The sequence below is a fragment of the Trichechus manatus genome, unplaced genomic scaffold (assembly GCF_000243295.1).
Source record: "Trichechus manatus latirostris isolate Lorelei unplaced genomic scaffold, TriManLat1.0 scaffold00016, whole genome shotgun sequence".
Classification (NCBI taxonomy): Eukaryota; Metazoa; Chordata; class Mammalia; order Sirenia; family Trichechidae; genus Trichechus; species Trichechus manatus.
The window spans coordinates 26,212,594-26,226,059 of NW_004443952.1; the positions used below are offsets into that span (position 1 = coordinate 26,212,594).

General features: G+C 44.8%; 1 protein-coding gene across 1 annotated transcript in view; it reads right to left on the minus strand.

Annotated features, from left to right (window-relative positions):
- The window catches only part of UNC13B (unc-13 homolog B), a 184,723-nt gene that overhangs the window by 10,980 nt on the left and 160,277 nt on the right, over window positions 1–13,466 (minus strand). The window contains exons 19-25 of the mRNA XM_004372297.2: window positions 11,766–11,929; window positions 8,936–9,086; window positions 7,812–7,880; window positions 6,318–6,407; window positions 5,853–5,981; window positions 1,951–2,078; window positions 1,233–1,318 (exon numbers count right to left, since the gene is read on the minus strand). Of these exons, the coding sequence (XP_004372354.1) occupies window positions 1,233–1,318; window positions 1,951–2,078; window positions 5,853–5,981; window positions 6,318–6,407; window positions 7,812–7,880; window positions 8,936–9,086; window positions 11,766–11,929 (817 nt within the window). The remainder of the gene's footprint in view (window positions 1–1,232; window positions 1,319–1,950; window positions 2,079–5,852; window positions 5,982–6,317; window positions 6,408–7,811; window positions 7,881–8,935; window positions 9,087–11,765; window positions 11,930–13,466) is intronic.

Sequence of the window (13,466 nt, forward strand, 5' to 3'; positions counted from 1 at the left end):
GTCCTATCATCCTTCAGGTTTTAGCTTGTACATCACCTCTTCCAGGAAGCATTCTCTGGTCTTCGGAGTGTAGGTTACATGCCTCCCCTGTGTGCTCTCATAGCCCCCTATGCTTATTCCTTTTGTAGCACTTGCAACTTTGTACTGTAATTGCCAATTTATAAGTCTATTTCCCATCTGGTCTGTGGGCTCCTCAAGGGCTGGGACTATGCCTTAATCATCTCATTGGGGCTCCAACAATTAGCACAGTGCCCAGCATAACGGAACCACATGCCCCATCAGGCTCACTGGGTGCTGCCTCGGGGAGAGAGACAGGTGACCTCCTCATTGTGTTGATCCAGTGTGACGAGGAGGGACTGAATTATAGACTGTGCGTGTATAGCCTGTGGTTGTCTCAAACCTTACACAGATCTTCAAAGGTCCCTTTCAATCTCGAGACTCGCTGATTCTAAACCTCAAGAGTTTAAGAGTCTGAAGGTTACCTATCTCTCCCTGCCACTCCACCCAAATAACAGATCCAGACTACTTTGCCACTGCCTCAAACTGCTCCCCCCCGCTTCTAGATCCACTTTCACAGACTGAGGAGATATACTAATATAAATAAACAGGACATGTGGCTAAACAGATGAGCCAGATGGGTACAGTTGGGAAGACCTGATACAGAGGGAGTGTGGACCAAGGTGGGAAATAAATAAAAGAATAAGCTGAATTAATGAGATGAATAGTAATTTTTGTCTGTGACCTTGCTCTATAGGAGGGGCGAAGGAAGAAGTATCTTTCTGGCTCTACCACACCAATCCAGAGCAGCTTTTAAGGAAACCCAGGCCAAGCAGTCCCCAATATGAGAAAATAGCTTTATCTATGTATTTAAGGTTCCTTGATTCTTTAGAACTGTAAAGACAAGTTATGCAAGACCATTCTCCTGGGAGTGGGCCACTTGAGAGCACCCAATATGGGAGTGGATCATCTGGGCTGGGAAAGTCTTGAGCAGCCACTCACTCTAAAGCTGGAAGGAGGGACCTATATCCACACAGTCATTTTCATTATTCTTTGGCTGAAGCTTTTCCCACCCAAGGCCTCCTGAGGCCTACCTCCCACCATGCCTAGAATCCTTCTGGTTTCTCAATGTACTATTCACCCAGAACTTGTAGTTGTCTGGGAGAAGAAAGGGACAGGGAATAAGGTGCTTGGGCTACGGACCTAGCAGCCCACTGAACTGAACAGACCCTTACCCTCTAGTGCATACTTCATGTCTTGGGCAAACAGGTGCCACATCACTTCTGCGCTGACTTTTCCCACATTCAATTCCTGAGGAAACCTGGATGACAGAAGAAGCCACAGTCAGAGAAGAAGGCAAGAGCCATTTGATTCAATTGATTCCAAGGCTAAAGTGCCTAGTTCTTAGAGGTCAGACTAAAGAGAGAGAGAAGCCTGGAGAAAACAGACCAGGCTCAATCTGGAGAAGAGGGACCAGGGGCTAGTGGTAGGACAAGAGGAGGGCAGAGGATCTCCTCAGACAAGGTGGGCCCAGGGGAGAGGATACCCAGAAAGCAGAGAATTGAGGCCCAGGAGAGAAGGGTTGAAGCTTGAAGGAAGACCCAGGCTAACTAGGCTGGAGGAGAAAGGGCAAAGGGGTGGGCTATAAGAAGGCCTAGTGGACACACACATACACACATGGTCTCTGGGTCCCCTGGGGCTCCTATGGCAGCCATAGTCCCAGAAGCCTCTCACTCCAGGGAGGCTGGCTCAGGCTGGGCAGGGCCCCCCATTACGCTTCACACTTGTCTCCAGAAACAGTTACCCAGACAGATACAAGGGACAGAGGGACAGATGGATGGACAGGAGGTAGATGTAGCACTGCAAACACATAGAGATAGGAAAGAAAGAGGCTGTTAAACACATGGGCAGAGCAGCCACAAACCAGACAGGACTAAGTGGGGTGATACTCACTGGTTGAGAACAGGTGTGTAGGAATTCTTATCTTCCTCTATGATTGACACAATAAGCGTGATGAGTTTGGGCCAGAAATCCAGGTTTCGAATGCTGGGCCCTTGTTCCTCTGGAGGTAGCTCGTGCTTCTTGTTCCAGAGGAGACAGTGATAGAGAGTTTAGAGTCAGAGCAGAATGTGGACAGTGTCTTCAATCTTCCTCTTTCTCTTCCCTCCCCACCTCCTCCTCAGAAGAAGGATCCTTTCTGTACTAGAACTTATCTTCCACAAGACTTCCTCTGTTCTGTCAAAAGGGTGACTGTTGGGAGGTCCCTTGGATACAATGAATCCATCTCTGAGAACTTCTCTCCTCAGCTCCAGGGCACTGCTCTGATAATTCAGTCAGGAGACATAAAGATTTGTCCTATTCCTTGTTCTCTCAGTTGCTATGGGTATAGTGACTCCCTAGCTGAAGTGAGCAGCCCCTCCAGGCTCACCAAGTAGGTCTAATTCCACATGGCCCCCAAGGTGGCTCTCCTCTTCTAGTGGTGTCCCTCCTTTGGCAGTCCCCTCCTTGCCTGTGCTATACATACACATCTCAACTCTGAGACGTTCCTTCCGAGTTGAACAGAGCTAGAATGCAGGCTGGCCTAACCTTTAGCAGGGTGGGACTTCCCTTGACCCCTGAATGTAATTAGGGGAAAGATCTACATTTAGGAAGCTATTTGTCTAGTTGGAAAAGAAAAGGCCTTGGTGGAGAAAAAGTCAAGGGAATACAATGGTGGGTCTGAGGAAGGCAGCAGCAACTCTACTTGTCCCCAGCCACAGAGAGGCTGGAATGGACATTATCTCACACTGGGACAAAGCAAAAGGAGAAAGGCAAAGGTGGAGCTGCCCAGAAGGACAGGGATAGTACCTTTGTGTGTGATGCCATATTTCATCAAAAGGTCCCAGTCCCTAATGAGCCTACATTACCAGGAAGTTACTAGAAACCAGGACAGAATCTATATCCCTATGTCCCGTTGACTTTACCTCTTTCATATCACTTAAATGCATCTCTTCCTTTTACTTTTTCTGCCACTATCTTTGCTTAGGCTCTTATCATTCGAAAAACCCCTAGATGGTCTTTGATCGTCAATCCAATCTACTTCCCATGCAGCTGTCAGTGACCTTTCTACGAGGAAAATCTCACAGTGCTGCTTCTCACAGTGCTGCTTAAAGCCCTTTAGTAGCCTTCAATAAAGTTCAATCTCCTTAGCTTGACACAGAGATCTCTCAGAATATGGCCCATCTCTCAACCTCATACTTTATCATGCCTCTTTTGTACTACCATCATCATGCCACCACCACCATTTATTGCTTATTATGTGCCCGGCACTTGACCAACAACTTTACATACATTATCTCATTTAATCTTCATAACAACTCCATTAAGGTAAAAGTTATTATCACCTTCATTTTACAGATAAGGAGACTGAAGGACAGAGAGGTTACATGACTTGCCCAAGGTCATGTAGCTAGTGGATTTGATGCCAGATGGTTGAACTCCAAAGTCTGATGCTGTAAATGCTCTTATTGCTTACACTTCCTTAAATTAACATACTCATTCACAATTCTGTGCCTCCAGACATTCTATTTTCTGCACATGGTATTTCTCTTACCTCTCCCTGCAAGCCCCAACACCTGCTCCCTTCTTAGCTAATTTCTACTCATTTCTCAAAATTCAGGTTGAGCTTTACTTCTTCTGAGAAGTTTTCCCTGACACCCCTTGTCTGGTTAGATGCCCTTCCTCTGGGCTCCCAGAGCACCCTCTGTGAACCTCTGGTATAGACTTAACAGACAACTACAATAAAATGTATTAACAATAAAATAATAAAAAACAATGAACGTAATAACTTGCCCCCCACTTCCACCAAACTATGAGCTCCCCAAAGGTAGAGATATGTCTAAATCAACTTAATATCCCTAGTGCTCAGTTTGTTAAATGAATAGATGGAGGAATGAACCAATGACTGAAGTCAGTAGATGAAAAATCAAAAGTATACCAAGAGTTTACTCCAATCCAAATGATGAATAATGAGAAATGAGAGTGAGAGAAAGTAAGAAGTAGTTAGCAAAGTACAAGGACTATAGAAAGCCCCTGAATGGTTTAAAGCCCTCATTCAAAGTCAGGTTCATCTCATATTAGGGAATAGAGCCCAAACATTCAGACAGGCCTTTGCACGGTTGAAATATCAAAGCTAAGAATAGAGTCCTCCCCCAACCAGAGAGAATCCACAGATGGATAATAAAAGAGCACAGAGTGTGGCAGGCAAAACAAAGGTCCTGGGAAAAACTCTCATGGACTTCAGAACCAATGGGAGATTTTACAAACCTTAGAGAGAGGAAGTCTTAAAAGATATGGCTGTATAAAAAGTATATTTGGGAATGAGAGGAGGCAGCATTAACAAGATTTTAGTTTCCACTAAGGTGCTTTGTGTTGTAGTGGCTTAAGAGCTCAGCTGCCAACCAAAAGGTCGGCAGTTCGAATCTACCAGCCGTTCCTTGGAAACCCTACAGGGCAGTTCAACCCTGTCCTATAGGGTTGCTATGAGTCGGAATCGACTTGATGGCAACCAGTTTTGGTTTTAAGGTGCTCCTGGAGCCCTGGTGGCACAAAAGGTTAAGTGCTTGGCTGCTAACTGAAAAGTTGGCAGTTCAAACCCCCCCAGCAGCTCCGCAGGAGAAAGACCTGGTGATCTGCTTCCGTAAAGATTACAGCCAAGAAAACCCTATGGGGCAGTTCTACTCTGTCATGTGGAGTTACTATGAGTCAAAATCTAACAACAACAAGGTGCTCCTAGGAAGCATTACAAATTTGATGTACTCATCAAAGGGTAAATGTCTAAGAAATTTAGGCTGTCCTTTTACCATCTGCTGTACAAATCCTACCTGCCTTCCAAAGTCTATCTCAAATAACCCTGGTTTTATGTAGGTTTCCTGATATCTGATCAGGATTGACTTCTTCCGTGGAATCCCTTCAATCTCTCAAGGCTCTTCTAACAGACTACTCTGATTGGAGTTAAGTATTTGCTTAGATAACTCCCCATGAGATCATGAATTTACCGAAGGTGCACATTTTGCTTTTCTCAGCTTTGTATTCGTATAGTTCAGGGAAAGTGACCTGTCCCAGAATAAACATTCAATACATACTTGTTGGACTGAAGGGAATATACTCTGCAAATGTGTGGCCATCAAGACATTCCTAAGACGGGAACTGTAATTGAGTGGATAGGCCCAGAGGAAACCCTGGCTTTGAAACGGGAAAAAAGGACACTGTTGGAAGGATCTAGAAAAATGTACAAAGTCACCAGGTACTGAGTTAGGATGCCAGCCTAGAATAGGTAAAATAGCTGAACGTCATAGAAGGAGAGGGTCAGCCTTGCTCGTCAGCTGATAAATATACCTTAGAACACCAGGCAATGCAGAGAGAAGTGGTCAGAGGGAAAAGTTAGACTTCCAAGGCCTAGCTGCTTAGACAGGCAGTTATGGGTTTCAGGGGAAGGCAGCCTGGAACTCCAGGATGCTGCATAGAGGCCCACAGTGAGCCAGAATAACATTACTCTTAGGGGTAGGAGGGACTTAGGGATGGAGTGAAAATTCACCTACTCCATCCCTGAATTGTGCTAGAATTTAGGTTCACTTTTCTCAGCCCCAAAGTAAAACTTACTGTCAACACTTCTGTTCAACTCAGGCATGTCAGAGCCTGTCCAATGGCCCCTCTCCATCCACAAATGTATCACATGGTCTAAATGGTCCACACTCCGCAACTCACTCACCCTCAGTAATTTCAGAGACTTTGCCCTGAGCTCCCTTCCACCATGACCACAGCAAGCAAAGCTGAGATTCCAAACAGCCGGCCCTACTTGACTGCAAACATCTTACCAGCTGGTACTGGCGGCTATACAAGTCATGGCAGTTGTTGAAGATATACTCATATGTGGAGTTCAAACAGGCCTTCACACAATCCTTTACCACCTGGCTGGCTCTTGGAGGGCTTTGCAGTTCTTGCACCTGCCAATTAGTAGAAGAAACATGGGCCCACAGTCCTGCTCATCTGGGTGGGATCTCCTTCTAGCATTCCTCTAAACCACCCCAGATTCCTTCATCTCTCTATGGGTCCCTGCACCTTGCCCTGGGTTGAAGTTGCTAGGACAGCTGATGGGAGAACTGTCCAGCACATCCTTGTTGATCCATGGGCTATGTGCTCTCTCAGAAGTAATCCAGGAAACAGGTATATAGAAATGTGGGCTTAGAGGGGATGAAACCTGTAGCTTCAGACTGCCCTATGATACTTATTCTGCTCAATGATTCCCAGCCCAGCAGTGCCCAGCCCAGTCCATTCCTTACCTTCATTCTGAAGAAAGTAATGCTGGTCAGCAAATCCACTGTAGATTTCAAGTCCTGAAGCCGGTCAGGGCTCCCAGCAGGGAAATTATTCTATTGCAAATCAAGCAAATGTAAGAAAGGAACAGATGAATATGAAAGCCTTCCCTGCCAAAAGCATTGAAATCGAAACCTTCCCTGACTGCCAACCACTGGGATTCTCCCTAGTTGAGCAGGGCAGAAAAAGCTGTGATGCTACAGGTCTCCCTCTCTTTCCTACTGACAGAGATGGACCCTTGCCAAAAAGTAGTAGTTAATACTCCCCACTCTAGAAGGCAACACATCCTTCCCCCAACCCTACTTTCCATGCAATGTGTGAGCATTTGCACAAATGAACACACAGACACACACACGCTTGCACGCATGCATACTTTTCTTGGGTAGAGATTCTTGCACCCAAACAGTGAGTTTTTCAAAAATACATTCTAACTGTATATCCTGGAATATAAGTGTAGCCACACTACAGACCAGACTAGATCCAGGGCCAGTACATTCTGTATAGAAGATCCCAGTTCTTGCCCTGTTCTGTAGCCAGCAGATAGTAGAGCTCTGAGCAGAACCGCTTTTGGAATGAGTTCCAAGGCCTTAGGACCTTACTGCCATGCCTCGCTTCATTCCCTTTGGCATGAACTTTAGAAGAAAGCTGCCACGGAGAGCTGGAGGGAGATGGCTGACCAACTCTCCACTTTAAGGGATAGTTTTTTAAACTTTCAAATGGCTACTTACATGCCAAATATAAGATATACAGTCAACCTCTCCATTTGTGCAAATGGAGAGCACTAGAAATGCAGATAATCAAAACCTCACTTCTTTTTTATTTTGAGGTTGTTTTTATACTTATTTTTTAATGTGGGTATATTGCCTGTTCTGGAAATTCACAACACTTTAAAGCAAGGAATTAAGCCATTCTAAGAAGATCTAACTTAGGAGGGACTGAGAAACTGCCTATGTCCCTATCCTGTCCCCTCCCAGGAACCCATCCTCCTAATAAATATATTTCCTCCCTCCATACTAGGAATGGACATGACCTCTGATACTTGTCCAAGCCAACCTACTCTCTCTCCCCCTAGACAGATTTTTCACACTTCCTCTGGAAAATGAGGAGAGCAAGGGAAAAAAGCAAGAAGGAAATGTAATTAAGTACCTAATTTTTAAAAGGGCATTTCTGGAAGAGATTATCCTCAGGAGACTCCTTAATGAAAATGTCATCAGAGAGTTTGTAGAATGATGAGTAGGGCTGGAAAACTGCCTATAAAAGCAGCCCTACTTGCTGCTATTCACATACTGCCTGGTCCTTGGAATTTACAATACCACAGTTGTCAGTGGCATTGGCCACTCATCTGTGTGTTATGACACAGATCAATTTTCTATCTTTATAGCCAAGATTGGCTTACAGTCTCCCTGAACTGAAACTGATACTGTTTACTATCCCACCCTCACAGCCATCTCTTCACTTACCCTGTATGTGGAGAGGTCAATTCTCAGTGAATTGTGTAGCTGGTCCAGCAGTTTTACAAATCTCTCTTTCTAAGGGTGGAAAACAAAGAATGGGGAAGAGAGAGATAACCTGTCTCCGAGCTCCCTAGACAGTAACAGAAACAGAATCACCTCTGGGTGAGTAGAAAGGATGGGAGCAGCACTGGGTTGGGGATCCATCCTATCCTTCCCTGCCCATGGGGAGAAGAACAAACAATGTGGGGGAGAAATGGGATAGGTGGTCCGTGTTCCATTTCTTAGCAGCTCTTTTTCAAACTGCGAAATCTCATACCACCAAGGGGAAAGCCAAGTCTCTGGGAGGGGAAATAGCTATTTCTATACAAGAGTCAACAGGAGATGACCTGTGCATCTCCACCCCTTTGGGACTAACTCATCTTAATTGGATAAAGGAAACCCCAAACATATTCCCCAACTTGTTCCTGAATCCATGGTGTCCTGTCTTGGAGTAGCTAGTAACAGTTATATAGCCATAGCCTAGTGGTGATGATGGGAGGGAGAAATGGTGATCCATTTGGAAGATGGTTTATACTTTTTAAATGTTAAAATAAATAACATATTATTTTAATAGTTTGTTTTTATAGAAAAAATATAAATGTGGAAGCACATGCCTGTAGGCTATTAGCATAGTACTCCTAGAACCCATATATTGACTATATATCATTAGATATTAAGTAAATATATAATGGGGTAAGACAGAATGGAACAGATATCTGACCAGCTTAACCAATGACATAAATTCATCAACAGAAAGACTATCAATAACCAAAAATGGTTAGTACCAAAATACAGGGCACAGAGACTCAGTGGATTTGGGGGTATCAGCAATTTCATCCCTAAAGAGGTAGTCTTTGTGGTGAGTCAGAGATATTCACCCAGTTTATATAGAACTTAAGTCAGGTGACATTCTGATTAATGATTAATGATTCAACTTCTCAGATACCTTAACACCAGGAAAGGGCATGCCCTGAATAGGGGAAACAGTCCAGACAATGGAAAAGGGATCGCCTCAGGTACTTACTGACATCGTAGAACCTGCCAAGAAAAATCAAACTTTATTGATAACAAATGGGTCACATCACACTCACCCCAAAGTTGGAGGCTGCGAAGCGATCAGATGCAGAGACATTGGTGGATGCAGTTGTGTGGGCATAATAGGCATTGATGTTGGCCAGTAAGGTGCTCATCACTGCTGGCACGCCAGGACACATGTACTTGGAGGACAGACATGCAAAGTGCCTGAAAAACATAGCACCTTCAGCCTCAAAGACTCTTAGGGCTTGCAGTAAAGACCAAGGAATCAAAAGATCTCTCTGATGTATATGAAGCTTCCAGCTATCTAGGCATACAAGGCTCTTCATAATTTATTCATTCAAATATACATTCAATGAATGCCTACTCTGTGCCAGGCTCTGTGTTAAGTGTTAAGAACACAAAGACTTAATAGTCTCACAGAGAAAGCAAGTGTTGGTAAAAAACCCATTGCCATCAAGTCAATTTCGACTCATAGGGACCCCATAGGACACAGCAGAACTGCCTTATAGGGTTTCCAAGGCTGCAATATTTACAGAAGCAGATTGCCACATCTTTCTCCCACAGAGAACCGCCGACCTTTCAGTTAGCAGCTGAGTGCTTAACTGCTGCACCACTAAGGCCTCCAGGTGTTGGTATGTAAGCCAGTAATCCAAGGCATGTGATGTAAATCAGAATGGCTAGAGGTTAGAAGGGGTTAGCAAAAAGTTTCCCAAAGAAGAAATGGCTGAGCCGAGTCATAAAGGAGTAGCAGGAGTTAATCAAATGGAGAAGTGTGTAGTCAAAGGGAAATTGCAATACAAATATATTCATAACTGAGAAACTCCAGTTATAGCCGTGTTTGGTGGATGAACAGCAAGAAATGAGAGAGGAGAAGTAGGCAGAAAATAGAAAATAGATACTAAAAAGAGCTTATACTAAAAGCTATAGTAAATTTTTAAACAAACCATAGTGTGATTAAGTTTGTCTTTAGAAAATGTCACTTTGATGAAAAACTAGAAAAGAAGAGTTGGAAAGAGATGAGACTAAGACAGAAAGACCAGTTGAGGAGTTACTGCAATCATGCAGGCAAGAAGCAACGAGACACTTAGGGGGCCAGAGAAATGGTCAAGAGCACAGATTCTAGAGCCAGACTCTGGGTTCAAATCTCAGCTCTACCCTTTACTCAGTGACCTTGGGTAAATTACTTAACTTCTCTATGCCTTAGTTTTCTTATCTGTAACATTGGAATAATAATGATAGCCATCCCCACCCCCCCATAGGGTTGACATGAGAATTAAATAAGTTAACATTCTTTCAGTGCTCAGACCAGTACCTGGCACATAAGAAATGCTAAATAGGAGTTGTTGTTGAGCCCTGGTGGCACAGTGGTTAAGTGCTATGGCTGCTAACCAAAAGGCTGGCAGTTGGAATCCACCAGCTGCTCCTTGGAAAGCCTATGGGGCAGTTCTACCCTGTCCTATAGGGTCACTAATGGTTGGAATCAACTCAACAGCAAGAGGTTCTTTTGTTTGTTTGTTTTATACAACAGTAAGAGATTAAAAACATTTTTAGTAGACAGAATCGAGAGGCTTTAGAAATTGATTGTATATTGAGGGGAGAAGGGAAATAAAGGGAAGGCAGTTAAGTGAGGAGGAAAAGTTTAGGCTGATTCCTAAATTTCTGTTTGGACACCTGGGTAGAAAATGGTTCCATTTACTAAAATAAGAAATATAGGAAGATAAGCAGATTTGGTGGCGATGATGCTGACTGGATTTTGGCCATGCTGAGTTTGTGATGCTCGTGGGAATACCCAGGTAGGAGACAGAAATGGGTCTAAAGCACAGGAAGAGGTCTGATGTGGAGCGAAAGATCTGGGAGTCCTTAGCCCCAAAGTAGTGGTTAAAGTCATAGGTTTGGTGAAATCACCCTGAGAGAGTAAACAGAGTAAGAATGGCAGACAGCCATTCTCCAGCTTTATCCCCCACATGTTCTTCTCTCCATCTATACCGTAACTTCTTGCAATTCTTTGAATATGCTATGTTCCGCTGCATCTTAGCATTTCTGCACATGCCCTACAAGAAATACCTTTCCTCCTTTTCTATTTCAAGACTCAATTCAAGTGTCACCTCTTTAAGAAGCCCCTCCCTGACATGCCTTCCCTAAAATTTAGGTGCCCTTCCCTATTGCTCTCCTAATAACCCATAATTACTTCTATCATAGCACTTGTCACATTATATTCTAATTGTTTGTTTACTAGTCTTTCTCTTTGCTAGATGGAGTTTCCCAAGCACAGAGGTCCCATCTTATTCATCTTTGTGTTCTTAGCACCTAGCACAGTGAGTGACACATAGTAGAAACTCTTTGTAGAATAAATGAAGCACAGCCAGGGCAATAGCTAGCCTCTGCTTACCTAGGGATGCTTCCTGTGCACAGCTCTAGTGGCAGCCTCACCAACAGAAAAGCTGCACCTCTCCTCATAGTAGGCAGGAGTTCCTCTTACAGGAGTCTTGAACAACTCCATACAGAGCACTTTTCCCTACAGTTCAGTGCCCTCTCTGACTCCCAGGATAGTCTTGGTCAGCTTGTCTGTCACACACACACATACCCTGTCTGCTCAGGCCTGTGATGTTCTGGCAGGTTGGTCCTTGCATACACTCCCATGCCATTTTCCTTCCTATCCTTGAATTCTCTCCATTCTCCTTGAGTTAATGACAAATACACTCCCTTTATACATATACGCTCTTTGCTTTGGGGCACAGATCACCCCACCCAGCTCAGACTGGAAAACAAAGCAACGAATCACTGCATATACCACCACCAAGAATCAGTCCACCCAGTCAGTGTGCCTTCATTAGCTACCCCAAGGCTTGGCAGCCATTTCCCAGAGCCCCAGGGGAGACTCACGTCATGGCCTGATATATAGACTCAATGCCATAGCGCATGGCAAATTCATCCACAATTTCTTGGGCTGTCTCATCAAAGTACACCTTCCACGCATCATCTCCTCGAGCCTCGGGAATCTGGACTCCTCCACTTCCCTGAATGTCTGTGAGGTAATGAAAAAGGTTCTGCAGGAGCCAAAGCAGAGAAAAGGAGAGGGTTAAGAAGAACAAGAGGAGCTGGCCTCCAGGGCAGCAGAATGAAAGATCACATTGATTAGACAAGTCTTGGGAAAAGTACAACCAAAAAGCCCAAACCAGGTTGCCCCCAGAGGCCTTGAGCTTACTCAGTCCACAGCATCTACCTGAGAAGAACTGTTCTAGTCAGAGCCACTGGGAACTCTGCCTGCCTGGTTATGCCTTGATGGGGACTAGATGAGCTCAGGGAAGGAAGGCAAGTCTACTGTACGTGAAGTACCAAGCTAGATGCTTTTCACACCTAGTTCATTTAATCCTCACCACAACTCAGTGAAGTAGGAATTATAATGCCCATCTTCCACATGAAAAAACTAAAACTCAGTTTTGTCTGTGAAACTTGCTCAAAGTCACCCTACTAGAGAGTGAGCGGTAAGGTAGGATTCAAGTCAGTCTTTTGACTCCAAAGCCTATGCCCTGTTTTATCAGGAATTCTTAATTCTGGAGACTTTATGGATGGACTTGAAAGAGTCTATAAACCACCTGAAATTTGGGCAGCTTTCTGGGGAGAGGGCCCATGGCTTTCATTACATTCTAAAAACAGTCTGTGTCATAAAAGGTTAAGATCCATGATATTGCTGCCTTAAAGAAAATCAACCGATGGGCCAGAAAGATGGCAACCAGGATGGACTCGTTTACATTGCTTCTGTTGGGGATTTGACACACGTGTTTCAATCTGGTTTAATACATAAGTTTCAGGATATTTCCTAGATATAGACAGTCATGTTTTGCTTAACGTCCACGAGAACCCATTGCCGTCAAGTCGATTCCAACTCATAGTGACCCTCTAGGACAGAGTAGGGTTTCCAAGGAACATACATTCTGTGAAATAGGACATAATGTGATTTGGATGTTGTGTGAACACCTGGGTCCGTGAGGCGCGGTGCTCCCAGGTACATGGGCCCCAGGGCTTGTCGTGCGGCACGTGGCCTGGGCAGCTCCCGCTGCAGATGCCTCAGATGAGCGCTCGGCCATCTTGCCTGGCTCGAGGCACTGCAGCCCCATGAAGGTCATGGCTGGGAGGCTCCAGGCGAGGCCTAGACATCAGGGAGTGGTCTTGGCAACCTGGTGGCCCCACCCTGGCCAGGCCTGTGATGCCGGCTGACTTTTGGTGCTCAGGAGCAGGATCGGGCGCCCACTCTTTCCGGTGGCAGGGGTGCCTGTTCCCAAGGGTGGGGGGTTGTGGGATGGCTTTGCTGCCGAGTAAGGCTGTGTGCATCCCCTAGAGAGCATGAGCAGGGCTGTGGACGTATATGCAGTCAGATGTTGTTCGAATGGACGTTATGGGGTGCATAACTATATTAAAAACAAGACAAACTCGTGGTCAAGTGTAGGAGAATATGAATAGGGTTCCACAGAAATTCTGTCCTTCAAGTCATTGCTCAGTCCTTCCTGTAACTCCAAGAGGCTGTTCTCACATTACTGACACACTGAGGATGGGACTATTACTTGGGCTGTCTAGGGTAATACA